The 27,152-nt window shown below is 37.2% G+C and overlaps 5 protein-coding genes across 6 annotated transcripts; 4 read left to right on the top strand and 1 right to left on the bottom strand.

The window, feature by feature from the left end:
• Positions 1–1,351: 1,351 nt before the first annotated feature.
• LOC133681735 (thioredoxin-like 4, chloroplastic) lies at positions 1,352–3,669 on the bottom strand. Of its 2 annotated transcripts, XM_062104855.1 has the most exons (5): positions 3,504–3,655; positions 2,990–3,031; positions 2,382–2,891; positions 1,858–1,911; positions 1,352–1,614 (listed from the first exon to the last, which is right to left on the bottom strand). In XM_062104855.1, the coding sequence occupies exons 3-5, from the start codon at positions 2,856–2,858 to the stop codon at positions 1,492–1,494; spliced, it is 654 nt and encodes a 217-aa protein (XP_061960839.1). In that variant the 5' UTR covers positions 2,859–2,891; positions 2,990–3,031; positions 3,504–3,655; the 3' UTR covers positions 1,352–1,491. The 2 variants fall into 2 exon arrangements, with proteins under 2 accessions (XP_061960839.1, XP_061960838.1); XM_062104854.1 differs by lacking the exon at positions 2,990–3,031 and having other exon boundaries at positions 3,504–3,669.
• Positions 3,670–7,596: 3,927 nt separating this feature from the next.
• LOC133682058 (sterol carrier protein 2-like) lies at positions 7,597–9,179 on the top strand. Its single transcript, XM_062105298.1, has 4 exons — positions 7,597–7,992; positions 8,074–8,134; positions 8,726–8,828; positions 8,926–9,179. Exons 1-4 carry the CDS (start codon positions 7,867–7,869, stop codon positions 9,005–9,007), a joined length of 372 nt encoding a protein of 123 aa, XP_061961282.1. The 5' UTR covers positions 7,597–7,866; the 3' UTR covers positions 9,008–9,179.
• Positions 9,180–14,911: 5,732 nt separating this feature from the next.
• Positions 14,912–20,956, top strand: LOC133682810 (pentatricopeptide repeat-containing protein At2g04860). Its single transcript, XM_062106340.1, is given in 6 exon segments — positions 14,912–15,091; positions 15,187–15,319; positions 15,799–16,604; positions 16,720–16,967; positions 18,536–18,598; positions 18,804–20,956. Coding segments are annotated over 6 exon segments (3,288 nt in total). The 5' UTR covers positions 14,912–15,010; the 3' UTR covers positions 20,761–20,956.
• Positions 20,957–20,970: 14 nt separating this feature from the next.
• On the top strand, positions 20,971–24,909 carry LOC133682808 (protein CYPRO4-like). Its single transcript, XM_062106338.1, has 2 exons — positions 20,971–22,794; positions 24,373–24,909. The coding sequence occupies exons 1-2, from the start codon at positions 21,142–21,144 to the stop codon at positions 24,652–24,654; spliced, it is 1,935 nt and encodes a 644-aa protein (XP_061962322.1). The 5' UTR covers positions 20,971–21,141; the 3' UTR covers positions 24,655–24,909.
• A 180-nt stretch (positions 24,910–25,089) lies between these two features.
• LOC133682809 (photosystem I chlorophyll a/b-binding protein 5, chloroplastic) lies at positions 25,090–27,151 on the top strand. The gene is made up of 6 exons (XM_062106339.1): positions 25,090–25,356; positions 25,453–25,585; positions 25,976–26,088; positions 26,223–26,327; positions 26,642–26,730; positions 26,817–27,151. Exons 1-6 carry the CDS (start codon positions 25,139–25,141, stop codon positions 26,957–26,959), a joined length of 801 nt encoding a protein of 266 aa, XP_061962323.1. The 5' UTR covers positions 25,090–25,138; the 3' UTR covers positions 26,960–27,151.
• The last annotated feature ends 1 nt before the right edge of the window (position 27,152 follows it).

Below are 27,152 nucleotides of genomic sequence, written 5' to 3'. Positions count from 1 at the left end.
AATATCATAAAACTTTAAATTAAATGGTAAAATTAAAAAAAATCAAATTCATAAAAAAATCCAAATCAAAAATAAAAATCAAGATTATGGATTCAATTATAAAATTAAAAATAAATTAAAATTTGATAAAAGAGCTAAAAAATTAAACTTAAAAATCAAAACATTAAATACCATATATAAAATGTCATAAAATAAGAGAAGAAAGTTATTTTTTTCATGGCTAACATGAAATTCAGTGAGGAGGAGAGAGAGGGGAAAAGAAAAGGCAAGGGTAATTAGTAGCAAACCATCATTCAAAACACCACACACATTGCTCCATATGGAAAAGGGCGTTGTGGAGCTTCAAACATTGTGGTTGAAGCTGGTATTATTCCATCAGACGGCGACTCACATGCCACTCAAATAACACTGATCCGTCTCAAACACTACATAGCATGTGCCAACGATTTTTTTAAAATAAAAAAAGATTGAATCGCCCATAATCCAACCTAATAACAACAGGGAAAAAAAACCTATAGAAAATGACAAAAATACCCATAGATCCAAAGCTTAGGAAATTTGGTATTTGGGATAATTTGGTCATTTTAATTTTTAGAAAGGCATAAAAAACCAAAAATGCCCCTTAAAGTAATTAAATGGAAATAACTTCTAAGGGTAATTTAGTATTTTTAATGTGCTATAAAAATATAGAATGACTATAATAACCCTTATGAATTTGACAATGATCTTTGAACCTTTATGAAAAGACTGAACTACCCTCCTAGTAAAACATGTTGTTTTTGTAAGGCAAGAGTAAAATAATGAATTTACTGTCTAAAGCACAGTAAATTATGAGTGTATGCACTGTGAAAATCTGATATTTTTTAGCTTTATATATAATAAATAAAATCACATGTAAGCATCAAGCATGTACCCTTGATCATAATATAGCTTTTTTTAAAAAAAAATCAGAAGGAATCGGTATGTGGTAAATAATATGAGATTGGATTCCTTTCAAACAGGACTCTTGTGGTCTACCTTGTTTTGGTGTTTCCTATATCCTGATTTTTCCGCACTAAGAGTATGTATACTCTCAGTAACAATGACAATGCCATTCGTATAAACAAACAGCTTCAACCATGATTTAGAGCATGCTTCAAGCTTTAAACATTTGCACTTGTATAGAATGTCACAAGATGGGGGCTCATTACCTCTTGCAGCTGCAACAAAATGACCAGCACACCTTAAAGTTATGAAGTAGCCCCCGCTCCCTTCAAAAGCAGAAACCGAACTAGCACTTCACAATAGTGTTGATTAAATAGAAACAACAAAAGTTCGAAGATGGACTAATACTTGTATGCTTAAAGAAAAATTTATGTTTCAAATGAAGCACACCCTATATCTTATTGCAGATGAATATGTCTTATATGTCACTTAATCAAATCTGTCTCCACATAAAGCATTACATTACTTTTGTACAGGAGCTTGAGGCTGGACAGAACCATATTTAACTTAGGTGTCTTGAGCTGCTGGTGAAGTGTATTTCAGAATTGCTCCAAGAATCCTCTCTTTGTCCCTGGTAGGGAACGATTCCACCAGCACTCCCTTTTTATAGAAGTGGAAGAGGGGAACAGTCTGCATCAATTCAGGTTCCACTCATATCAATATAAATATCAACCAGGGAAAAAAAGATCAGTGGGATGCATAGTGCGATCGTAAAAATGCATGGGCCAGAATTACAGGACAGGCAGGTAAAGAACTCTGTTAAAGAATCGTCCCCTCTTTTGTCCTTCTCAATTTAGCTTTGCACAAGACATGTTTTTCCTGGCCTGACTTCTCGTAGTGAACAAAGAAGTGCATATAGAAACCATATATTACCTTGATTCTAAGTCGTTCAGCAACCTCAGATTGTTCATCATACTCATCAATTACCTGCATTAAATAGCATAGTCGGAAACTCACATTCATTTGAAACCAGAATATAAAAGCTATATTTCTTGGTTTATTGCAGAATAAAGTCATGCTCAAACTGATGATCATTCAATCAAAATAGGCCAAAACCTGCCTAGGAGAGTCCAACACTGACAAGTAGGTGCTTTGCTAGAAAAACCATCCTTTTAAATTGAGCTACCTTCAGATTAATATCCTCTTATTTAAATGGTTTTCGTAAATTGTCTGCTGATTTTTGTGAATATATTTGATAGTACAATTCAAATAGACATCAAGTGATCACAAACGTCCTACTTTTTGTTGGTAGCTTGTTGGGGGAGTACCATATTAAGTTGATGATGGTCACTAACTCCCAAACATTTATGTGCTTTTCGTGCATGGTCCTTGAACAATGTTTAGAGATTATATGAGTTGTGCAATCTGGACAAATTTAAGCTTACAGAAATGCTCACATTATGCTTTAAGAAGGTTACTGCGGCCTCTTGATCACCAGAACCCTTGCACAATTTTGCAAACCCCTGCTCTATATACTTGCAGCTTCCACAAGAAGTGCGATAAAAATCTACCACCACTAAAGAATCAGTTTCTTTGGCCTTCTCAAGAATTCTAAGGAATTCCTCATCAGTCTTGAATTCTCTAACACAGTCCACAGGACAGAGATCATCATCTTCATCGGATAATTCACCTGGGTTTTCATCAACCACGGCTTTGATTCTCCCAGGCCGCGAAGCAACGTTGTTTTTTGGAAAATTCAAGCCTGCATATTTAGTGATAGAGGGGAATTTTGCCTTCATAAGACAAGACTTCTCATTACCTCTACAAGGAAGCATGCTTGGAGCTACACAAGGAATTCTACAATCAAGTTGTCTATCTGGGTTCCTTCCAAAACCGAAAGAGGCCTTGGAATATAGAATGTTCTGCTTTTGCATGACAACATTCAGCGAGCCTCCGCAATCTATATGCTGATTAAAAAAAACAAGAATTTTACAAGCTAAACTTTTGGCATATCAACAACAATATATCCATCAACTGATATATTCATCATCCAAAAATTCCTCACTCTTCATATCATTCCATCAACTGAGTGGCATTCAATGCGTCACTATACAAAACCAGAAATATCAGAATTATTACTTCATTGGAAATATCTGAAAATAAAAAAATAAAAAAGATATTCCAAAGGATGTCATGAAAAGGTGATCCTGAAAATACATTTCTTGATATTCATGTTCCTAAAATTATACAAATAATATTTCAAATTCTCTTCTGACCACCAAAAGTGGGATAAAAAAAAACCTCCCCACACATATCATGTTTAAGCTATACCAAAAAAAAATCTCTATGCAGTCTACAATTTTCAAATTTTCAGTTTTTTTCCAACATTACATGACACTGTAACAAAACAATTGAAAGGGAAACAATTAAACTGAAGTGGGTATTATCTTTCCAACTTCGATCGACAAAGTAGAGAATTCAAGGACTTTAAGATTGCCCAAGTAAATTTGGTTGCCATGAAATGCTTAAAGTAGAAGACAATAAAAAGTCAGATGTTATAGATATGTTAGAGAGGTTACCTGTTGCAATTGGAGAAGAAAGGTTCGCGCTTTTTCCATATCCTGTTGAGCTTCAAAACTTCGAATGAGAAGATGACAGACAAGATACACCATATCCATTTCTTTTTTTCCCGTACATGCTCTCTCCAAAATTCCAAGCTCGATCTGTTTTCCTTTTTTCTTTGTTTACATTCCTCTCTAATGGGCCAGTGTTTATGTCCGGCTAAATTAGTCTGGACCATTACAATAGGCTGCAGCCTGTATGGAATACGGGCTACGAGTTCAAGAGGCCTGCAACTGCATCTGAGTAGTCTCTTGGCATTCGGCTTGGATATTTAAAAGAGTATATTATTTTTTAATTTCTATGTTTTCATTTTAGTTAGAAACCCAATATTGAATCTGTCTTTTTATATTTGTTCATAACTTTGTCCTCCATCAGTTCTAGATTACAATATAATTGTTTTTTCCTTGGGATGTCCCCAAATTTTAGTCAAGATCTTCAATCTCGTCTGACCTACAAGTGTGTTTAAAAAACACAGAATTAATAGTCAACTATGGTAAAGAAACTATTTTGTTTTTTTTTTAAATAATAATAAAATAATTAACAAGATAATAATAAAAATTATATAGGTGTTAAGTGGTCCTTTGTGATGTAGGAGATTCTTGGGAAAAAAATATTTTTTAATTGTTTTTCTTTTTTCCTTTTTAGTCTAGGAAATTTATTTTATTTTCATTCAGTATATTTAGGCCTTTTTAGTTTTCTATTTGCAATAAATAGTTTTTTTTTATTTTCTATTCAGTATTAGTAAACTTTTTAAATATATATATATATATATTTATATTTATAAAGGATTGTAATAACATTTTTGACAAGTGAGATTGTTGTTATATATGAATGTCAAACTTATATATTAAAAATTAAACGACTAAGAATCAACCATACTAATTAGTTTATTTTAATTTTTTTTGGGGGGGGGGTGAGGTTTCAATTATTTTCACAAAAAATTAAGAGAAAATGCATCAAAATTGAAGGGGATTTAAGTAAGATTAGTTTATGTTGTTGGGGGGGGGGGGGGTAACATCAAGACAAGAATGAAAGAAGAATAAGTAAAAAAATTTGAAAAATAAAAGGGGTACCAAGAGGAAGAAAAGATAGAGTATCGAAAATTTTTGACTAATTAAAAATTGAAACTCACTTCATCATCACCAGATAAAGGGTTTTGGGTTTTAAGCTTGATTTTATAAATTATATTGAATTCAATTTAGAATTGATGCTTTAATTATGAATTTTAGATTAGAGTTCATGAAAAAAAATAGAGGAAATGAAAAGTTTGCCTTGTTTGATGAAATAAGGATGGGAAATGATGAAAACAACATAAAATAATAAAATAATGAGTAATTTTTTTTTAAAATCCTAGTGTTGTAAAGTATTTGGTGCTGGACTTAAAAACTTGCAATATTGTGATGAAGGAATATTATGAAATTTGGGTAGGAAAAATGAATGTATTGAATGGTGAGAAAAATTTTAAAAAAAACTTTGTTATATGTTAAAATAAATAAGGGAATGTATCTTTCCAACGAAATCGATCTCTTTTAAATCGGAGCGATAAAACTCTAAATATAAATTAAAAATAAAAAAAAGTTAAATAAAAAATGACTAACAATTTTGATGTTGTAATTAGGATTAGTCTTGGACATGTCAATGAAAAGAATCAAGTTCCTTTCTTTTTGTGAAGTTGTAGTTTGCAACTTAGTTTTTTTTTAAAAAAACCTATATATGAAATTAAATTTTTAGTCTTAGATATGCTTTAAATAAGAATTAGCTTAAAGATATGGAATGCTATTAAATTATATCAAGTCAATAAATAAAATGATAGTATGTTGAGTTACAATGTGAAGCAATCGATGATGGAATAGTAAATGATATTGTTCTTATTGGTGCTAGAGAGATTACAAGATCCACTCAGCAGTAGATGATTCGTTCGCATGACTAGATTTCAGATAAGTGATTGATATCTTACAACTAGAGCTTTATTTAATTATGTTTGTAATTCTTCTTTAAATGAAAAGCAATCTTGGTTGATAAATGATAAATTATTAAAGAAATTAGTTACCTTAATAAATAGGACCAGTGTCATGATTAATGAGCAATAAAAAACCAAGTTACCCTAGTAAATGAAACTAATACCCTGATTAATGGGTAAATAAGAAACTAACTACCCTGTTAAATGGGACTAATGTAACTAATGTCCTAATTATTGGGCAATTGAGAAACTAAGACTCTAGTTAATAGGATTAGTACCCTAGCTAATAGACATATGAAAATAGTGATTATCTGGTTAATGAGATTGTGCCCCGGTTAATGGGCAAATAAGAATTTGATTCTCTAGTTAATGAGATGATTATTTTTATTAATAAGTAACTGAAGAAATCAGTTCTTAAATTTACTGGGACTAGCGCATTGGTTATTAAGGAATTGGAGAAAATAGTTAACGTAAAATTTGAATAAATGCTAGTTTGGTGAGAGAAGATGTTGTGTTCTTAAAATATACAAACTGTGTGAATTTGAATAATTACACATGTAGAAGTGATGATAATAATAGTAAATAATTTTTGTGTATAAACTGGTTACTATAAGTATCTTATAAAATGTTAGGTACTTCAAATTATTGTGACGAGCAGTTGATATTGCCTTAGTATTTTATGTAATTAATGCATATTTTTCTATGTGATATAATTTTATAACTAAAAAAGTGTATAAATCTAAATTAACCATGAATGATGTATTTTATTAATTTTTTTAGAAAATATATGACTGTAATATATAGACTAAATTTCATGTTTGATTTTCATTAAAGTAAATATGTGTTTGGAATTATGTAGTAAATGTGTTTATTATTTTATTACTTTAGACATTCTTAGTTAATATAATGATTGATTCTCTTGAAAGAATATGGTAGAAGAAAAGAAAAAAAGTAATTCTTATGCAAATGAAATTATATATATATATATATATATATATATTATTGTAATTTCAATAATAATACAATATATAAATAAAATATCATGTATTTAAATTTACGAGTTATTACAATTTCAAAAATTACTTGAAATAGCATTTAATTACTGTTTTGATACTGACAATAAAATAAAGCACCTGTATTTTTATATTCTATTTATTTTCAGTTTTTCACACGATCACTCCTTCTGATTTGGTATTGAAATTGAGAGAGAGAGAGACTTTTCAAAAAATAAAAAATTAAATTTTTTAAAAATATGATTTATACCGTGTTTTCAAATAATCAATTAAGTAGTATATGTATAAAAAAGAAATGCAATACAGCATTTAAAAATAAATAAATTATATACACTGTGTTCCTCTTTTCCAGGCTTAACCTCCTCCTCAAATTTTTAGGTGATTTTTTCTAGTGGTGGTAGTGGAACCCCTTGGTCGCTGCCTTGTTATGTATTATACCAAGAAAAATAAAAAATAAAAAAACTTTTCATGCAGGTAATAGATAGAAGGATAAACCTAAATTTAGTTACTAATTTGTACATTTATTTTCAATTAAATTTTATGATTACAAATTTTCTTAACCCAAATGTCATCTACATTTCTCAATATTATTTTTTTCATCAATTTTTCATATTATTTTTTAAATAGCATGCATGTATTATACAATAAAACAACATCAACTGTGATGGAGTAAATGAACAATATCAAGAATACATGGTTGAGAATGGTCTTACAAGCTTAGAACTTAATTTGAAAAATAGCGATTAAATTGAGTTTGTTTTAATAAAATATTATTAAAAATTTCTGATTTTTGTAGTTAAATCTATAATTCAAAATTTGATTCCAATCAAGTTTTAAATTGAACTGAAAAAAATATTAAGTTAGTGGGACTTAGTTGATTCAACTAAGTTTTTATTTTATTATTAATTTAACTAAATACAATCTAAGTTGAAAACAAAGAGTTTTAAATTAAATTAAAAAAAAAAACTGAAATGATAAAACTTAGTTTATACAAGTAAAGTTTTGATGATACGCCAGTGACAAAATAAAGAGAGAGGTTCCCAAAATGGAGGAAAGAAAAAACGTCACGGCAAAATAAAATCTCCATCAAACTACAAAAAAAAAAAGAAGAAAAAACAGAGTAATTGGGATGCGTGCGCCATCGTCATCTAATCTCCCATGAATATGCCACTCCTACTCCCTCCTCATTACTGCGACTACAAGTATCGTCAACCACCTCCATCAAACTAAATAAATAAACTCAACCCACCCCTACCCCTCACTCAATTCATCCGTACAAGACCATCTTTCTTCTTTATATGTACCACTCTATCAAAGCAACAGCAGAAGTGGCATAGCATTTCAGCAATGGCTACTGTTCAGCTCAAGTCAGACTTTATTTTCGAGCTTTTGAAGCGGTTCCTTCAGACCGACGAGGGTATTGCTGTTAAAAACAAGGTTAACCTTGTCTATCAATTCAACCTCGCCCCCGAGGTAACCCATCCCCGTCCCTTCTTCTTCTTCTATGATTGTTTACGTATGTTTAGATTATTTTTGTATGGGTTTGAATTGCAGAAAATTGGGAAGGATGAGGTGAGTTATACTATTAATCTCAAAAAGGGCGAGGTTATCAAAGGTATGAGCTTTTTCATCATGTTTACTTTTGTTCTGCTCTCAGATTGGAATCTTGATTTGCCCATTATTATATGTATATATTTAAGGATAGAGAGAGAGAGAGAGAGAGAGAGAGAGAATCATGAATATGATTGAAGGTTAAGCTAGCAGCCATTAGAATCCTACATCTTGCAAGTAAAATAAGTCGGGCCCATCAGATTTTCCTAGGAGATTCCAAACAAATCTTTTGTGTTTGACCCTGTTTCTTGTTACATGGCGGGAGAAACCTGAGAAACAAATCAGAAGGACATGATTTTTTTTAAAAAAATTTGGATAATGAAAAGAGAGGATCCTTAGTATGTTGAATTAGTGTAGTGGTTGTTCCCTCTTATGGCAACCAGGGCTGATTGTGATGGAAGCATTTTAGCTTTCTAGTAGATCATGAGGTTTTCACTTGGGTTGGAGCTTCAGATCTTGACTTTCTTTTGATATTCTTGTTTGTTTTTGGGTGAGATCAATTAGAAAATGCATTAGATACTAGGAGTGTTCTCCCTCTTGCTTACACACATGCATGTTCCTTTCGTTAAGCAAGTTTAATTGTTTTGAAATCTAGGGCCGTACGAAGGAGGGAAGCCTGATACCACATTTACCCTAAGGGATGAAGATTTTGTGAAGCTTGCTGATGGAAAATTGAATCCCCAGATTGCTTTCATGAGGTGGGAACTTTAGCTGTTCTGTTCTATCACTCCCCGAATTCAATTCATTGCTTGTTCTTCATTTGCGTACTTCAACTTATTCATTTGATGCTTGCAGGGGTGCATTGAAGATCAAGGGTAGTTTGAGTGCTGCGCAGAAATTCACTCCTGACATCTTCCCCAAGCGTCCTAAGCTGTGAGCTACTACTGGGAGACTATACAACCGGTTGAAAGCTGTCCATCAACGTCTGTTATTGTTGATGAATTCATAAATTGTTGGTTTTTTTCATTTAACATGGGACTGGATCGGAGGCTGTAAGCCTAGAACAATCTTTATTGTTATAAAGCTCCACAATCCTCTCTGTTTATCAATTTACATGCTCTTGTTTCTTGGACTAAAAATCATTAGATTGTGCACTCCTTGGTTTGTTTGCAACACATCTGACATCCATACCTAAGTTGCTATGATTATCACCAACCATGCTCATGTGATGTGAACTTTTGTTGTTAATGGTCACAGATACCTATTTAGTTTTGGGAGGGGATAGTTGGGAGTTGGGACGGGGACTCGAGAATAGTTATTGCTTTCCGCCGTACTCTTGATCTTCTTCTGCCTAATTGCCACTGGTCTTCAATAAATGTCATCGACCGAGGTTTAGAAAGATTATAAATGGGGGAGAGAAAATGATTACTAATGTCTAATGTCACCATCGAGTGAAAGAGTTAGAAAATCTTTTGGGTGCGCCATTTCTGTTATCTGAAAGCATCTATTACTCGAGTCTTTGGCTGCCACAATGTTGGTGTCTGGTTAACGGCTGGATCTACTCTGCCTATCAGAAAAATGTTGGGGAATTCCGGCACCCTATGTGCGGACTGGTGATGTACTGATAGTTGCTCAAAGGAGGCTTAAGCACACTGAGACACAATATTTTTACGTGGTTCGGCAAATCGCCTACATTCACGGGAGAGAGTCCATATTATTTAGGGATAGAGAAAGGATACAATAAATACATGGAGGAGGATCACTCAACTCCCAGCTCACACACTCTGCTGCATATAGCAGCAGGGCTGCTGCCCATGGCAGCAACTCCTCTTTCTCTTTACTTCACGTTTTCCCTCACTCTCACAACTCTCACATTTTGCTCTCACATAATGCCTCTATTTATAGGCATTTCATGGTGCTGCTCCACTTGTTCTTTTGTCAATAATGGTGGCTGCCAAACTTACCAAACTTTAACATTAGATAATGGTTGTTGGCTGCCACTAACAACCCACCATTGCAGCTATCTTCTTTGACAATGGTGGCTGCTGCAATTGTGGGTTGTTGCACATTAATGGCAACCAACCTAACAATCACCCCCTTTGCCATTCATGTGGGGCAACTGTCCTCTTGCTTTTTCAGCACAGGCTTGCATCTTACAGCTCTTCCAAGCTTACCATTCTGAGAGCGTATGTGGCCGAGTTTACAGGTACTCGCCAAACCTTTCAATCATCAGAGTTACCAAAGCACACCTTTTCTCACACAAAAGGATCACTACAACCAGATAGTCTCCCACATAACATCTGAAGAGTGTTAACGCTTGTCTCTGGAACACAACATTCCCCTTCGAGCGTATCAACCATGCTCGGTCCGGAATGATTCATCAAGCCTTACACCAAGGCTTACAACACCCCCTCAAACGGAAATTTCTATTTCCAAGTGCGACAGTCATTATCTGAGTATCTCAATATGATCACGAGCTCACCACTCTTCCAAGAGTCTACTCATCCAGGAGTTGAGCCTGCCCTCTGTTCCACCCTAGGAACTACGCCTTACTTCTCCTTGAGTCTCTCGCTCTTAGTCGTAAGAGTCCAGGTAGCTCTCCACCTTTAACCATGGGGGCAGCCCATTAAAGGTTGATCCATATCTGTCTTCATACTCTGAGTATTATAATGCCATTACCGAGCTCACCACCTTGACAAGAGTCAACTCGTTCCCGGAACCTGCGCATGCCCTTCTGCTTCTTCATAGCAGCCGCGTCTTAGTGCTCCACAAGTCACACACTTATTGTCCAAGGCAAATGTCTTCTAGCTCATTGATCTTTAGCATGGGGGCAATATTCATGAAAGTCAATCTTGCATTTATCTCCATACTCATCATAGCCACTTCATTGGCTATACACCTGTCCACTCATGTCTAGCTATCATATTGGCTCTGGGGCGTTCTGAACTAGGCTTACATCGTGGCCCACACACCTTCTCCTTCAGTGTTTCCGCTCGTCGTCATGCGGCGGTCTGAATTGGGGCTCCTATCATGGCCCTCACACCTTCTCTAAGGTGTCTTCGCCTGTTGTCATGAGGCGGTCTGAACTGGGGCTTCTATCACGGCCCTCACACACCTTCCATCTAAGGTGTCTTCACCTTTCATAGGTGGTCACATCCTCCTTTAGCTGAGATGCTTCAAAGTGGCTCCAGAATTCTCTACCACCATGTGCACTATGGGAGAGATAGCTGCCACTAATCACATAGAAAGAAAAACTTGCGGTATACTCCTCGCAATCCTCCACCTCGATTTCTATGTTTGGAGCTTCTATGCCTTTCTGCTTGACAACTCCACCTACACCAACTCTCTTTGGTGTCTTTGCCTTTCATCATAAGCGGTTGCCTTTTATCACAGGCGTTTGCACCCCCTCAATTAGGTGCCTTTACAACAGCTCTCTTTTCATCCTTGCATGCATTGAAAGGTCTTCGCATGTTGTCTTCATCAAGAGCATAAGAGACTTTCTGTTGTACAAACTTTAACAGTCTCTACTCTGAGCTTCATCTGGGAACACTTCTTCTCCTTGCACCTGTTGTCTCATTACAGTACCTTGTTGGATCCTACGGGTACTCTAGCACAATCTCCGTGTGCAATCGTGCAATTTCTGTTCTCCAGATTTTCCCCTATTCCTTGCTTATGTTTGACAGCAACTCATCCTGTCACAACACCTGTCCAAGTCAAAATAGGGTGCCAATCTTTATCCCTTGCTGTATTTCTCTTCCATTATCAGGTCTTCATCAATTCTTCCTCAATATATCACAGTCACCGAATCTAACTTCTTTGGAGAAATCACCACTTCATAAGATCCTTGAACATACGGAACCCAACTATTCCCTTGTGCCGTCGTCTTGCTAGTCTTCAACCGTTTCATTACAAACTGCTATATATACGAAAATAGTACCGTATGGATAATCCTTCCACTAAGCAAGTTCCCAGGAAAGATTGGAGGGGTCACATTGGTCCCGCTTAAAACCCAATCTCCTAGACAGAACTTCTCAGGCCATATCTATCCATCGTACTGTCTTTCCGTATATACAACCATTTGCTAGCTTTGTTGCGGCTTTTCTTTACAAGTGATCTGGAATATACTGGTTTAATACATGATTTCTCAACATCTGGCGAGACTATCAGTTCTTAGATTCGTCAAGATTGGTCTTCATCAATTTCACTATACACCGCTAATTGTCCACATGATCGGGTGTCCAGAGTGTCCCAATTTTGCCTTCCCTCAAGGCAGTTAAATTCTCCCCACTTAGCAATTCAACACATGTAATTGGGTAAACATGTGTGATTTCTTCTTCTCCATCTCCATCGACCACCATGAAGACCATCGGATGCCTCCTGATCGGGCAATCTCTTTTGTTAATTCACCACCGCCACTTTTGGTCTCAAATCTCAATGATCGGACCGTACCATTGCATCCGGAACGATCAAATTAGCTGGAAACAAGTCTGAAATCATCCAAATCGCATTTCAGACGGCTAAGATTTGATCAAAACAATTCTGGCCTGATCAACGGCTCAGATTCAATCTCAGATCCGGTTGCACCTAGGATAAGCTACACTGGATCCTGTCCCTCGGCTCGGCTCCAATTTAGCTCGGCTCCAATTCAGCTCGGCTCGGCTCAGTCCGGCTCACGGCTGATGATGTGGCAGGTGGGTCTCACTTTGCTGAAGTGGCATGCTGACGTCATAATTACGTCATGCTGACATCATCCTTATCCGGGTCTAGCACGTGGGTCGGGTCGTCTGGTATTCGGGTTGGGTCGGCTCATCCGGGTGAAGAAGATGCGTGTGACGCGTGGCGCGCGTCTGTGCGCGTGGGCAGTGTCCTCGCCGGTGCGTGACGGCGCGTGTGGCGGTTTCCGACGTCAGATTTCGACGCGGTTTTCAACAGTGGCTTCGTCTCTTCCTCCTCTACACAGTGGTATGGTCAAAACACAATTTTGACAACTTTCATTTTTGAGCAAAAATCAAACACCACTTTAAACCATGTGCTCTGATACCAATTGTTGGGGAATTCCGGCACCCCATGCGCGGACCGGTGGTGTACTGATAGTTGCTCAAAGGAGGCTTAAGCACACTGAGACACAATATTTTTACGTGGTTCGGCAAATCGCCTACATCCACGGGAGATAGTCCATATCATTTAGGGATAGAGAAAGGATACAATAAATACATGGAGGAGGATCACTCAACTCCCAGCTCACACACTCTACTGCATATAGCAGCAGCTCCTCTTTCTCTTCACTTCACGTTTTCCCTCACTCTCACAACTCTCACATTTTGCTCTCACATAATGCCTCTATTTATAGGCATTTCATGGTGCTGCTCCACTTGTTCTTTTGTCAATAATGGTGGCTGCCAAACTTACCAAACTTTGACATTAAACAATGGTTGTTGGCTGCCACCAACAACCCACCATTGCAGCCATCTTCTTTGACAATGGTGGCTGCTGCAATTGTGGGTTGTTGCACATTAATGGCAACCAACCTAACAAAAAAAAAAGAAAATCTCTCCGCTAGGTGAACTAATTCGGAATAAGTGGGTAGGATCACAAGATTCCGAAAGGCTACAGGGGCTGGTTGGTTCGTTTCACTTCTCAAATCTCAACAACTATTAGAGAGCAATGTTATTAACCCTCGACAGGGTGATCAAAATGACTTGATCAGAGCCAATGTTATTGGGCTGAGCTCTCACATGCCACAACCCAGCCAGCAGTTGCCATGTTCCATAAGCTCACTGTGCAAGCACGCACAGTCTTGCTCTTCAACAAATCTGGGGTCTCATTTATGGTTTGTTTGGATTCACTTCGTGCCTTGTACGCCATTCTTCCTCACATTTCTTTTCCTTTTCTGTCATCTTTTTTTTTTATTAACTTGGTGTTTGGGTTAACTTGTGAGTACTATGATTAATTATAAAGATCATAAAGTTAATGACCATGTATGTTTTCAGTGGCTCTGAAAAGACTCGAACTCGTGACTATTAAAAAATAAACTCAAAGCCTGACTAATTGGGCTACCCTCAAGTTTTTTTTCTGCCATCTTCCATCTACAACTTGTGCGTGCTGCCAGCTTCAAGCAGTCTGCTAGCAAAGCTCTTTTAACAAGTGCCATTTGTGCTACATTAAATTAACACTCAACACTATACAGTGATTACCAATCGCATACTCAGACAACTGAAAATATCCCTATCCATTTCACTGGACCAAACCCTTCATTTTCAATAACTGGCATTTCTATCCCAAATTAAAAATCTAACTCAATAGCTGTTGAGATTCCCCAATCAAGACAGGTTGCCGTTGCAGCTGTGATCATGATTTAGAATGTGAAAGGACTTGATGCACAAACATTACATGGAGCAAGTGTGAAAGGTTAACCTTTTTCCTTTGGTTTCTGTTAGAAAGTCAAGCATTTTGGCTAGGTTTAAAGGACGTTGATAATTCAAGGGATAAGAATCTAGAACCAAGAATTGAAGTCCTTTTTTCCAGAAATTAGCAGAGTCAGCAAAAACATTTTACAAATTAGTAGCGCAATCAAGGGAGTAAGCTAGTGCTTGCAGTAACGCAAAAAAATACGTAGTTTGAAAGATATTTTTACTTATTGAACCGTTTTCTAACATTATGGGATAGAATCAACCAATATGATATACCAGGGAACTCAATTTGAATATCTTCTCTAAAGAAATATTATAAGTGGACATAACTTTTAATTGGTGAAAAACATTTAGGCTGTTAGCAACTACTTCTAGCATTGCTTAACTATGACTTTTATTAGTGCTTGACCATGACTTTTTTCAGTCGTTACGGACAACTTTGTTTACCCTGTGGATTCTTCGACGCTAGCACGCCACTGAGGCCTATAACAAAGCATCGGAATTTACCTCCCAAGAGCAAAACAAAGAGAATGAGCTTTCTCACTTTCTGCTTCTTCTCTCTCTTTCTCTCAGTTTTCCCTCTGCTCACTTCTTCTTATTTACTCTTTCAGGTAAGGCATGAACATGCCACACATATCCCTCTCGGAACCAAATTGATTCTGTATATGTAAATTTCATTGATAATGAGTTTGTGATCATACGATAGGGGTTCAATTGGGAGTCATGTAACAAGGCAGGAGGATGGTACAACTCGCTAAAAAACTCAGTTCCTGATTTGGCTAATGCCGGAATTACTCATGTCTGGCTTCCTCCATCCTCTCAGTCCGCTGCACCACAAGGTAGTTTACAAGTATTTTTTTCATTTTAACCGTCACTTCTTCGTTAATCTGTTCTCATATGTTCTTACTATAAGGTACAAAATTTATCTCTAACACATTCTAGTTACCTAAATTCTAGCCGCTAGATAGGCTTATTAGGCTCGAACTGTCAGGTCAATTCGGTAACTCGCCGATCAAGACCTGCCCAAGTCGGGTTAGTGAAATAACCCTTTTTTTCCCCAATAAAACAAAACCTTGAACCGTGAACCAAGTCTTAAGTCGCGCGTCGACCCTGAGTCAGTTCTTATAACTATGACCTGAAGAGTAATATTCGATGACAAGAGAAATTTAGTTGTTGCATTTAATTTGAAACATTTGAGCTGTGCTTAAAAACAAGAAAACTTGAGAAAAAGTGACAATTTGGTTTTCTTATTTTGATCATTGAATTCCTTTTCAGGAGACAAAACATCTAACATACACTTTATTTAAATTTCTTCTAGGATATATGCCAGGCAGGCTTTATGATCTGAGCGCATCAAGATATGGATCACAGGATGAATTGAAATCACTAATTGGGGATTTCAACCAGAAGGGAATTAAATGCCTAGCTGACATTGTCATAAACCATAGAACTGCTGAGAAGCAAGATGAGAGAGGAATATGGTCTGTTTTTGAAGGTGGAACTTCTGATGATCGTCTTGACTGGGGGCCATCCTTCATTTGTGGCGATGACACTGCCTATTCTGATGGCAAAGGAAATCCTGATTCAGGAGATGACTTTGAGCCTGCCCCTGATATTGACCACCTCAATCCAAGAGTTCAGAGAGAATTATCAGATTGGATGAATTGGTTAAAGTCTGAAATAGGATTTGATGGATGGCGATTCGACTTTGTAAAGGGTTATGCTCCTAGTGTTACCAAAATTTACATGGAAAATACTTCACCAGATTTTGCAGTTGGTGAAAAATGGGACTCTCTTGCTTATGGTCAGGATGGAAAGCTTGATTATAACCAGGATGCGCACCGCGGCAGTATAAAAGATTGGATTCAAGCAGCTGGTGGTGCTGTCACAGCATTTGATTTCACATCTAAAGGGATACTTCAAGCTGCTGTGCAAGGAGAGTTATGGAGGTTGAAGGACTCAAATGGAAAGCCACCAGGATTGATAGGCCTGTTGCCACAAAATGCTGTGACTTTCATTGACAATCATGACACCGGGTCTACTCAGCAGATTTGGCCATTTCCATCAGATAAAGTCATGCAGGGATATGCCTACATTCTTACCCATCCAGGGACCCCGTCCATCGTAACTTCACCTCTATTTTTTTTCTAATCTATATACTCTTTTCTCTTTTAGTTGTTTGATATACTAGGAAACTCTCATATTATTGCTAACTACAGAAGCTTTCTGTGTTTTGCAGTTTTATGATCACTTCTTTGACTGGGGCCTAAAGGAAGAAATTGGGAAATTGGCAACAATTAGGAAAAATTACGGGATTGGCTCTGCCAGCACTGTGAATATTTTAGCCTCTGATGCTGATCTTTATGTGGCGGCAATTAATGATAACATAATCATGAAGATTGGACCCAAAACCGATCTCGGAAACCTTATCCCCTCAAACTTCCAGGTTGCTACATCTGGAACAGATTACTGTGTGTGGGTAAAATAGTGAATACCCATACCCTAGCTATATATGTATGAAACTGCTTTCAAGAATAATTCATGAAGCTCGTTGTGGACAGCAAAACACTATTTTTGCATGATCTTAAAGTGTCACGAAATTTCTTCTATTTTCACAGTTGCTCGAGGCAGGGGTAGTATACAGGTGTGCGTGCAATGCTTCAGCATTAATGTTGTGTTTCATCCATCAAATCGCAGGCAGAAGAACAAGGACGAGCTTAGCTACCACTAACTTGTACTAATTGACTGCTGATAAGTTTTTTTGCCCTAATCATTTGCATTGATCTTCTAAATCCTTTCACATCAATTTCCAGCAACCAAAGGCAAAAGGGTAATTCTGAAACAGGGTCTGCAAGTCCAAAATCACAAATAATAAGACCAAAAACTAGTGAAGAATTAAGGAAATATACATGCATGGTGTGGATGTTCTTCAGTAGACCCTCACAATGTCACAGCCAAGCACTTGATGAAGGAAACCCCATTGGCAACCTTCTCACAGTGCATATTGTAAACAACATCGCGCCACTCAGTATTCCCCAATAGTTCTCCATCTCCCTTCTTCTCCACTATAATTTCGGCACGCCAAGCCTCCGAAGTCTCTTCCCTTCCCTTCATATCCCTCATTTTCTCCACTCAAACAGCCACCATCTTTCCGCCTACATTCACTTTCTTGGTGACACTAGGAAATCTTAGTATCCCCCTTCCCTTCCATTTCACCTCTTTCAGCCCTCCTGTCTCCAAATCAAAACCCTGAAGCCCATTTCACCATCTTAAAAAAATTATTTTATATTTATCTTTTCAAATTCTTGACTTTCTAATCGAGATTTAATTAGACTATTCATAATCAATTTAACATGCTTTCTCGAAATTGTTTTGGTCTTTTCTAGATTGGAATGCGAAATGATAATTTAAAAAATAAGAATAAAAAGAAAAAAGAAATCTCATTGTTCATTATAATATATCAAAACATAGTTGTTTTAGTTAAAAAATTAAAACATTATCTTGGAATTTCATTTCAAAATTTAAGCTAGTTTAAATTATATGATGAAAGTAGAAATCACTAAACTATCAAAATATATCATGACTGGTTGGGATCTCTTATACATATTAAATATAATTGTATGTTAAAATATAAATATGTAATATGTAATATTACTTTCAATTTTAATTTTGATAACATAAAATTTCCTATAAAATTATAAAGATTCAACTTAATGATTTAATAAATTTCGCTATAATTAACTTTTAACTTTTAATATTATATATTATTTTTGAGTTCTTAAAGCATTTTTTTAGATTTTAATAATTTCTCCAATGTTAGTTTTCTCTTTAATTAGAAGTGGATAAACTTTACATACCGTTATTAAATATATTCTTATTATTATTATTATTATTATTATTATTGCACTAAAAATAATCAATAAACTTTTTTCTTAAAAAAAATCATGTTTTTAAATATAATTACCGGTCTGCTATTTACAACGCTTTCAACATATAAACGTGACAACCACACTGGATACTATGAGCCGAAACGATGTCCTAATACAAGGCTAGAGATCTCTGCAAAATCAGATGAAAGAAAACCTTCCGTACCAACGGCCAAATCTCGCGCCAAAAAAGTGCGATCCTAAGAAAAAGCATGAACTTGGCCCCTCATACATGGCTATCCTCTCCAAAGCCCAATCTCTCTTCCTTTCACTCTTTACTCAAATCTCACAATGAAACACACAGCCCAAAATCAGCATTACTTCTGTTTCGTCACTTGTTACAATCCAATCTGAAACCAAATGATCTTACGTTTTCATTACTTCTTAAATCCTTCACTTCAATTCCACTAAATGAAAAACTAGAAGCCAATCAGATTCATACCCACTTGCTAAAATCTGGGTTTGACCAGTTTGTCTATATAAGCACTGCTCTTCTTGATTTTTACATGAAATTGGGATGTGTACATTCTGCACGCAACCTGTTTGATCATATGCCTGACAGAGATATTGTTTCTTGGAATGCGTTGATTTGTGGGTGCTCGCGAAATGGGTACGATGTTGATGCTTTGGAGATTTTTGTTCAAATGCTTCGAGAGGGTTTTTCTCCTCTTCAAACTACTTTGGTTGGTTTGGTTCCGTCTTGTGGACGACGTGAGTTTGTGTTTCAAGGGAGGTCTATTCATGGGTTTGGTATCAAGACTGGTATTGATCTGGATTCTCAAGTGAAAAACGCACTTACGTATATGTATGCTAAATCCAGGGACTTGGAAGCGGCTGAGCTTTTGTTTGAAGAATTAGAGGACAAAAGTGTTGTTTCTTGGAATACCATGATTGGTGCTTATGCCGGAAATGGTTTCTTTAATGAGTCAATGCTTGTGTTTAAACGAATGGTAGAGGAAAAAGTGGAGGTCAACCCAGTTACTATTATGAGCCTTTTACCAGCAAATATTAGTCCTGAACTGATCCATTGTTATGCCATCAAAACTGGACTTATCAATAATGGCTCAGTAGTTACTTCACTAGTTTGTTTATACGCAAAGTATGGGAGTACTGAATTAGCAGAACTGCTTTACTGGTCTTTTCCACAGAAAAACTTGGTTTCATTAACTGCAATTATTTCGAGCTATGCTGAAAAAGGAAACATGGATTTGGTGGTGGAGTGTTTTTCTAGAATGCAGCAGTTGGACATGAAACTGGATTCAGTTGCTATGGTTAGCATCCTTCATGGAATCACAGACCCTTCTCATACGAGTATCGGAATTGCTTTCCATGGCTATGCATTAAAGAATGGTTTGGATACCCATAATTTGGTTTCTAACGGGCTAATAAGTATGTACTTCAAGTTCAATGACATAGAAGCTGCCATCTCTTTGTTTTATGAAATGCCTGAAAAACCATTAATCAGTTGGAATTCGGTTATATCTGGCTGTGTGCAGGCTGGAAGGGCGAGTGATGCCATGAGGTTTTTCTGTCAAATGAAGATGTTTGGACTTAGTCCTGATACTGTTACTGTTGCTAGTTTACTGACTGGTTGTTCCCAACTCGGATACTTACGGTTAGGGGAGAGACTTCACAACTACATTCTTAGAAACAACCTAGAAGTGGAAGACTTTGTTGGGACGTCTCTTATAGACATGTATACCAAGTGTGGAAGCATTCTGCTCGCAGAAAGGGTATTCAAAAGCATCAGAGAACCGTGTGTAGCTACTTGGAACACTATGATTTCAGGCTATAGTTGGTATGGCCTGGAACATAATGCTCTAAATTGTTACTCTAAAATGCGAGAACAAGGGCTAGAGCCTGATAGAATAACTTTCTTGGGAGTTTTAGCTGCTTGTATCCACGGTGGTCTTCTTCAAGAAGGGAAAAAGCACTTCCAGATCATGACAGAAGAATTTGGTATGGTACCAAATTTGCAACACTGTGCTTGCATGGTTGGTCTCCTAGGCCGTGCAGGTTTATTTGAGGAAGCATTATTATTCATCAAGAACATGGAATCCGAGCCTGATTCTGCAGTGTGGGGTGCTTTGCTTAATGCTTGTTGCATCCATCAAGAGATCAAACTTGGAGAATGTTTGGCCAAGAAGTTATATTTATTGGATTACAAAAATTGTGGGCTCTATGTATTGATGTCAAATCTTTATGCAGCCACAAATAGGTGGAATGATGCTGCAAAGATGAGGGAAATAATGAAAGATATTGGTGGGGATGGCACTTCAGGAGTCAGTCAAATTGAAGTAACTTCATCACGAGAAATGGATCCAGACTTGTACCAAGAATTCCTTCAATTCTAATTTCTGTAAAAATTCAGCTGGGTCTTTTTTTTTTATGGGTGGGTGTTTAAGCGCAGGCTGTCTGCTGTGGGCTGAGTAGAAGACCCATGACCCATAATTGGTCAGTACAGGATCCAGATCTAAAAAGACTTGAATATGTCCACGCAAATCTGACATGTGGCATCTACGAAATTCCAATTTATTTTATGTTTTTTAATTTGTTTGTGTCTGAAGACAACAACCATCCGCTAAGAAAAGCCAAACTTAAAAGAGTTCCAATTTCAAAATTTGAGCTTGGCGCTCTTCATTTTACCAATCCCTCTATTTCAAAAAATAAAAAACCCTAAAACCCTCATTTCTCTCTGTTTCGGGGAAAAAAGAAGGAAAAAAATAGCAGCAAAAATGGGGGGTTCTCATAGCCGTGAAGATCTAGAGCTCTCAGACTCGGACGCAGAGTCCCAACAAGAAGAAGATAGCTACCAAGATGTCAGCACTGAAACCCCAGAAAAATCATCGTCCGCCGGAAGAAACAGACCCGAAACTCCATCTTCTTTTGATGAAGTTGAATCCAAGCTTAAAGCCTTAAAACTCAAATACCCTTCAACAACAACCCAAACCCAGCAAAGCCCTAACCCTAATTTTAAAAATGGTGTCAAACTTTACCTTCATATCGGCGGTAACACCCCAAAAGCCAAATGGGTTACTTCAGAGAAGTTGACTACTTATTCTTTCATCAAGACCTCAAAAATTAATGGTCAAAATGAAGAAGAGGAGGAGGAGGAGTCAGAATCTGAAGAAGTTGCTTGGTGGGTTTTGAAGGTTAGTACTAAAATTAGAGCGAAAGTCGCTGTTGAGATGCAATTAAAGACATTTAAGGAACAGCGCCGCGTTGATTTTGTTGCTGAAGGTGTATGGGCTATGAAGTTTTTTAGCGACGAGGATTATAAGCTTTTTAATAGTAAGTATCAGGATTGTTTGTTTGAGAATACTTTTGGGTATGAGTCGAATGAAGCAAACAAGGTTAAAGTTTATGGGAAGGATTTTGTTGGGTGGGCGGACCCGGGAAAGGCAGATGATTCTATGTGGGAGGATGCAGAGGATGAGTTCTTGAAAAGCCCTGGATCTGCGACTCCTGCGAGTGGAAATCAGGATTTGAGAGAGGAATTTGAGGAGGCGGCCAATGGAGGGATACAGAGCTTGGCATTGGGTGCGTTGGATAATAGTTTCTTGGTGGGTGATTCAGGGATTCAGGTTGTTAAGAATTTTAGCCATGGGATTCATGGGAAAGGTGTTTATGTCAATTTTGGAAGTGGGAATCATAGTAGTGGTTCGAATTTGGTACATTCAACCCCTAAAAAGGCGCTTCTTATGCGGGCTGAGACTAATATGTTGCTTATGAGTCCGATGAACGAAGGGAAATTGCATTCTACTGGTTTGCATCAGCTTGATATTGAGACTGGGAAGATTATTACCGAGTGGAAGTTTGAAAAGGATGGGACTGATATTACCATGAGGGATATTGCAAATGATAGCAAGGGAGCACAATTGGATCCGTCAGGATCGACATTTTTGGGGTTGGATGACAATAGGCTTTGCAGGTGGGATATGCGTGACCGGCATGGGATCGTTCAAAATCTTGCTTCAGCTAATACTCCTGTCCTGAATTGGACTCAAGGGCATCAGTTTTCAAGAGGGACTAACTTTCAGTGCTTTGCTAGCACTGGTGATGGATCAATTGTTGTTGGGTCTCTTGATGGGAAGATTCGATTGTATTCAACCAATTCTATGAGGCAGGCAAAAACAGCTTTTCCTGGCCTGGGATCACCTATTACTCATGTTGATGTTACCTTTGATGGGAAGTGGATATTGGGCACCACTGATACTTATTTGATCCTAATCTGCTCTCTTTTCACAGACAAGGATGGTAAGACAAAGACTGGTTTTAATGGTCGTATGGGTAATAGGATTGCAGCTCCAAGATTGTTGAAGCTGACTCCTTTGGATTCACATCTAGCTGGCGTTAATAAGAAGTTCCAAAAGGCTCAGTTCTCTTGGGTAAGTAAACTTATATCCCTTTTCACAGAGTTGTCAATGCTTGTGTTGCATCTTCTGTTTAATGCATATGATATGTATGCAGTCCTCCCATGGCCATTAGATGCATGAGTTATTGGTGATACATGACATAACCAAATTCCTTTTTCTTTATTACCTTTTCATCAATGCCTAGACAGTTCAATATGTGAATCATTTGCGTTAAATTCCAAGCTTTGGTGGTTCCTTCAGGAAAACTTTTCTGGATAAGCATAATGAAAATGGTTGTTAATGGTGTTCACCTTATTTTGGTTGGGTCTCCATTTTACTAATTGTTTTCCTTCTTTACATAATATCTACTTGTCCATATGCAATGCTTATGTATTTGTTGTGCTAGTGAAACAAATTAGATTTAGTAGAAACTTCAATGGAGTTGTTGCTTTGATGTTTATTTGCTTCTTCAGAGAGTTTTAAGGAGGAGGAAAATGGTTCTCGTAGCAGGTATTTCAGGTGGTTTTCTAACTGTTAGATTCCTTGCCAGGCTCCAACAAACGGTTTTCTACTAACTTTATTATTATTATTATTTTTTGTTCTACAACGTGGAAAAACAGTCTTCCAGTAATTTGAGAGGACCATTTTACATTATAATTCATGTTGCACCTAAGAATGTCTTGCCATGTATATTTTCCAGTAGTTTATATTTTAGAATTATGAGGTGTCCAGGAGTGTGTCTTTACCCACTGTATGTAGATGAAGATTGCTCTATGCGATCTTATTCTGTTAAGAAGGGTGTGGGAATGATGCTTGTAGGTTGAAGTATCGCATACTTGCTTCACATGCCACTGAATTCTTGAGGATTAGAATATGTTATGGGATTAGTTGGTTTACTGCAAGGGATGTTTCTTCTTGTTGCATGAGCATTTGATTCAAGATGTTTATGTCCTGATTGTTTAGCTAAGAAGGTCGTCTTTTTTTTTAGTATCTTCTCAATAGTTTTGAATCCTTCTAGCAATGTTCTGTGCCCAACTTCTGATTTCCCATTTAACGATATAAAAATTCACCCAGTTTTGACTGCTTGATGAACTTCACCTAAAACAGAAGTTAAAAATTTATATATTCCTAGAACTCAACACTGAAGCCTTAGTTGGAAGCTAAGTATTATGGAGTAGAAAGATGGCTGTTCATGAATCAAGTTTCATCGAGACCTCCACCATTGAAAGACCATGGTCATATTTCAGCAACCAAAATGATAATGCGTGGCACTGGATTGTGTCTGAAGTAGTGGATTTATGTGTAAAGTGGTGTGTAGTGTGCCTTTGTTGCGTTACTGTGTTAATCTGAAACTTGTTCAGTTGAACCTTATACATCTGAAATTGCATAATGAGCATTCACAACAGGTCTTAATTGCACAACAATATACTTTAGTAACTATCCATTTTAGTTTTTGTCAATATACACTCTTGCACTTAAGTCAAACGAAATAGCTGTTCTGGGATTCTCTTGCAAACTTGGTTCCTTTTCTCCTGCTTTACCTGCATATCTTGCCGTGACTGCCTTTGCAGATGAAAAGTTCAACATTATTCGAGCTTAAAAATTTTGCAGGTCACAGAGAATGGGAAGCAGGAGCGCCATTTGGTTGCAACAGTAGGCAAGTTTAGTGTGATTTGGAACTTCCAGCAGGTAAAGAATGGCTCCCATGAGTGCTATCGTAATCAAGAGGGCTTGAAGAGCTGCTACTGCTACAAGATAGTCCTCAAGGATGACTCCATTGTTGATAGCCGTTTCATGCATGACAAGTTTGCAGTCAGCGATTCTCCTGAGGCTCCTCTGGTGATTGCAACCCCCATGAAAGTCAGCTCCTTCAGCATATCGAGCAGGCGCTGATCGCTGAATTATTTCTCTTTAGTTGATCACTTTCTCAGTGTCGCAAATGCTTTTCTAAAACTTCTGTACTGTATTTTTCGTTGCTGTTTTAAGTAGGTAAGTTTGGATTAATCTTCCAGGAAGACTGATGTCTGATTTTACTGTATTTGGAGTTTTGCAACACTTTGCTAGTAATTTGATGTCTCCTCGCATCTTATTGTTGTATTATCTCGTTGAATACGAAGCTCCTGTCTTCAGCAGGATGAAGTACTGTCATTGTGATTTCTTGTCCTTTTCTCCTTTTCTACTCGCTGTTGAGAAGTTAGGCGCCCTCGCATCCTCCCTGGCTGTTTGATTGGCCATCACAAATTTAGTGGGAGTTAGCGGGACCATGTTATCGTCATTTCTTTTTATGGATGAGTTCTTATTTTGGATGGTAGTTATATACGTGGCTATGGTGGATGCCTTTAGTTACGTCTCGCTGAGAGAGAGGGGGTAGGAAAAAATGGCAGTTGCAATGGGTAGACCTTTCGTTATTCAGCCATGTTTGTCTTCCTCCTTGTGCTCCTTGTCTAAGAACATAAATAAGTCATCTTTCGGCGCAGCAGAAACCTTTTTGCCTGCCAAACCAAGCAGCACTCGTTGCACACCAGTTGTGGTTCATGCCCAACAGCGACCAACATGGCTTCCTGGGCTTGACCCTCCACCTTATCTTGATGGAACGTGAGCCACTGTGCTCTATCTACCTCGACATTGAACTTAAAAATTTATGTTTGTTGTTTTTGTTTTGCTTAATCTCGTCCTCTTTCTCTAATTTAGTTTGGCTGGAGATTTTGGGTTCGACCCTCTTGGCCTCGGAGAGGACCCACAGAGCCTGAAGTGGTATGTGCAGGCAGAGTTGGTCCATGCTCGCTTTGCCATGGCTGGAGTTGCTGGAATTCTTTTCACAGATGTGAGTTCCACAAAACCGTCGTCTTATTTGTCTTGTTGGTGGCATTTAAATTTCTTCTTATTTTCTAGTCTCTCCCTTCCCAAAACTACTGCTGAAAGTAGAAAACACTTGCTAGACAGGGCAAAGAAACTAACACAAGAGTGTGGAAAGCAAGATATGATCTTGTCAATTTACATATTTAAACTGAATACAGATCATTCTATTGCGATTTGGTTGTTGTCTCGTGATAAAAGAGACACAGACGACGGGAACAGATGTGACATGTCTTTATTTATTTTTTATTTTGAAAAGTATAAAAATTTACTACATAATTGTCCATGCAAACCGATCAATGTCAACTAGTTTTATATATACATCCCTGCTACTAACCATTTAGTACCGTTGTTGCAGCTACTACGAGTGACAGGGATCAGAAAATTGCCAGTTTGGTATGAAGCAGGTGCTGTGAAATTCGAATTTGCAAGCACAAGGACGTTGATTGTGGTCCAGCTGCTCCTGATGGGGTAAAAAGGTTTTTAATCGTTAATTAATGCTTAATATGAGTATTATAGTGTAACATGCGTTGTGCAAAAGCAGCATTAGAACGTTCGTTCTTTAAACAATTTACAGAACATCCGTTCCTCATTTTTGGATGCAGATTTGCTGAGACAAAAAGGTACATGGATTTCGTTAGTCCTGGATCTCAAGCTAAGGAAGGATCTTTCTTTGGACTGGAATCTGCACTAGAAGGCTTGGAACCTGGGTAATTCTATGACTTGAAGGAAACAAGAAAAGGCTATGAACCCCATTAGTTTATATTCCTTATATTTTGATCCATTTATTAGAAAGAAGCTAAAAGGTAACGGTGTTTCCCTTTAGCTAAAAAGTAAATGGCTACACTTCTAAAATGATATTTAAAAATATATATATTTTAAGTGTTTTTTTAATATATTTTTTAAAAAATAATCATTATTGTAAAAGATAATAGCATGAAATAGTCTGAACGAGGCATGTGCCCTGTAATACTTCAATTGCATTGCACTTTATTATTAACATTATTTGGTTTGCAAAATACAGCTATCCTGGAGGTCCTCTGTTAAACCCTCTAGGTCTGGCTAGAGATATCGAGAACGCCCATGTCTGGAAGCTTAAAGAGATTAAAAATGGTTTGTTTTGCTGATTTCTTCTTCTTCTTTCTGATTGCTTCAAAGGCTTTGCAGCTCATTCAAACTAACATAGATTTCCTCTGCAGGACGGCTTGCGATGGTAGCCATGGTGGGCATTTTTGTGCAAGCTGCAGTGACTCATGCTGGTCCTATAGATAACCTTATAGAGCACCTCTCTAACCCATGGCACAGAACCATCATTCAAACCCTCGCTAACTCTGGTTCCTAGTTCGACATAGAAGCTGACCACTGCAATTTAAATTTAATTACAACGTCATTGATTTCTTTGTTTCAATCCTTCTTTTATGGACTTCTTAAGACAACTGAAGACTTATGTTTAATAAGGATTGGTTGGTCAACGTGGATCCAATATCTGTTTATGTTTTTATTGGTCACAATGCAATTGGAAATATTTTTTGTAT

Source organism: Populus nigra, chromosome 2, assembly GCF_951802175.1.
Source record: "Populus nigra chromosome 2, ddPopNigr1.1, whole genome shotgun sequence".
Taxonomy (NCBI): Eukaryota; Viridiplantae; Streptophyta; class Magnoliopsida; order Malpighiales; family Salicaceae; genus Populus; species Populus nigra.
This window is presented reverse-complemented; position numbering and strand designations above follow the sequence as displayed.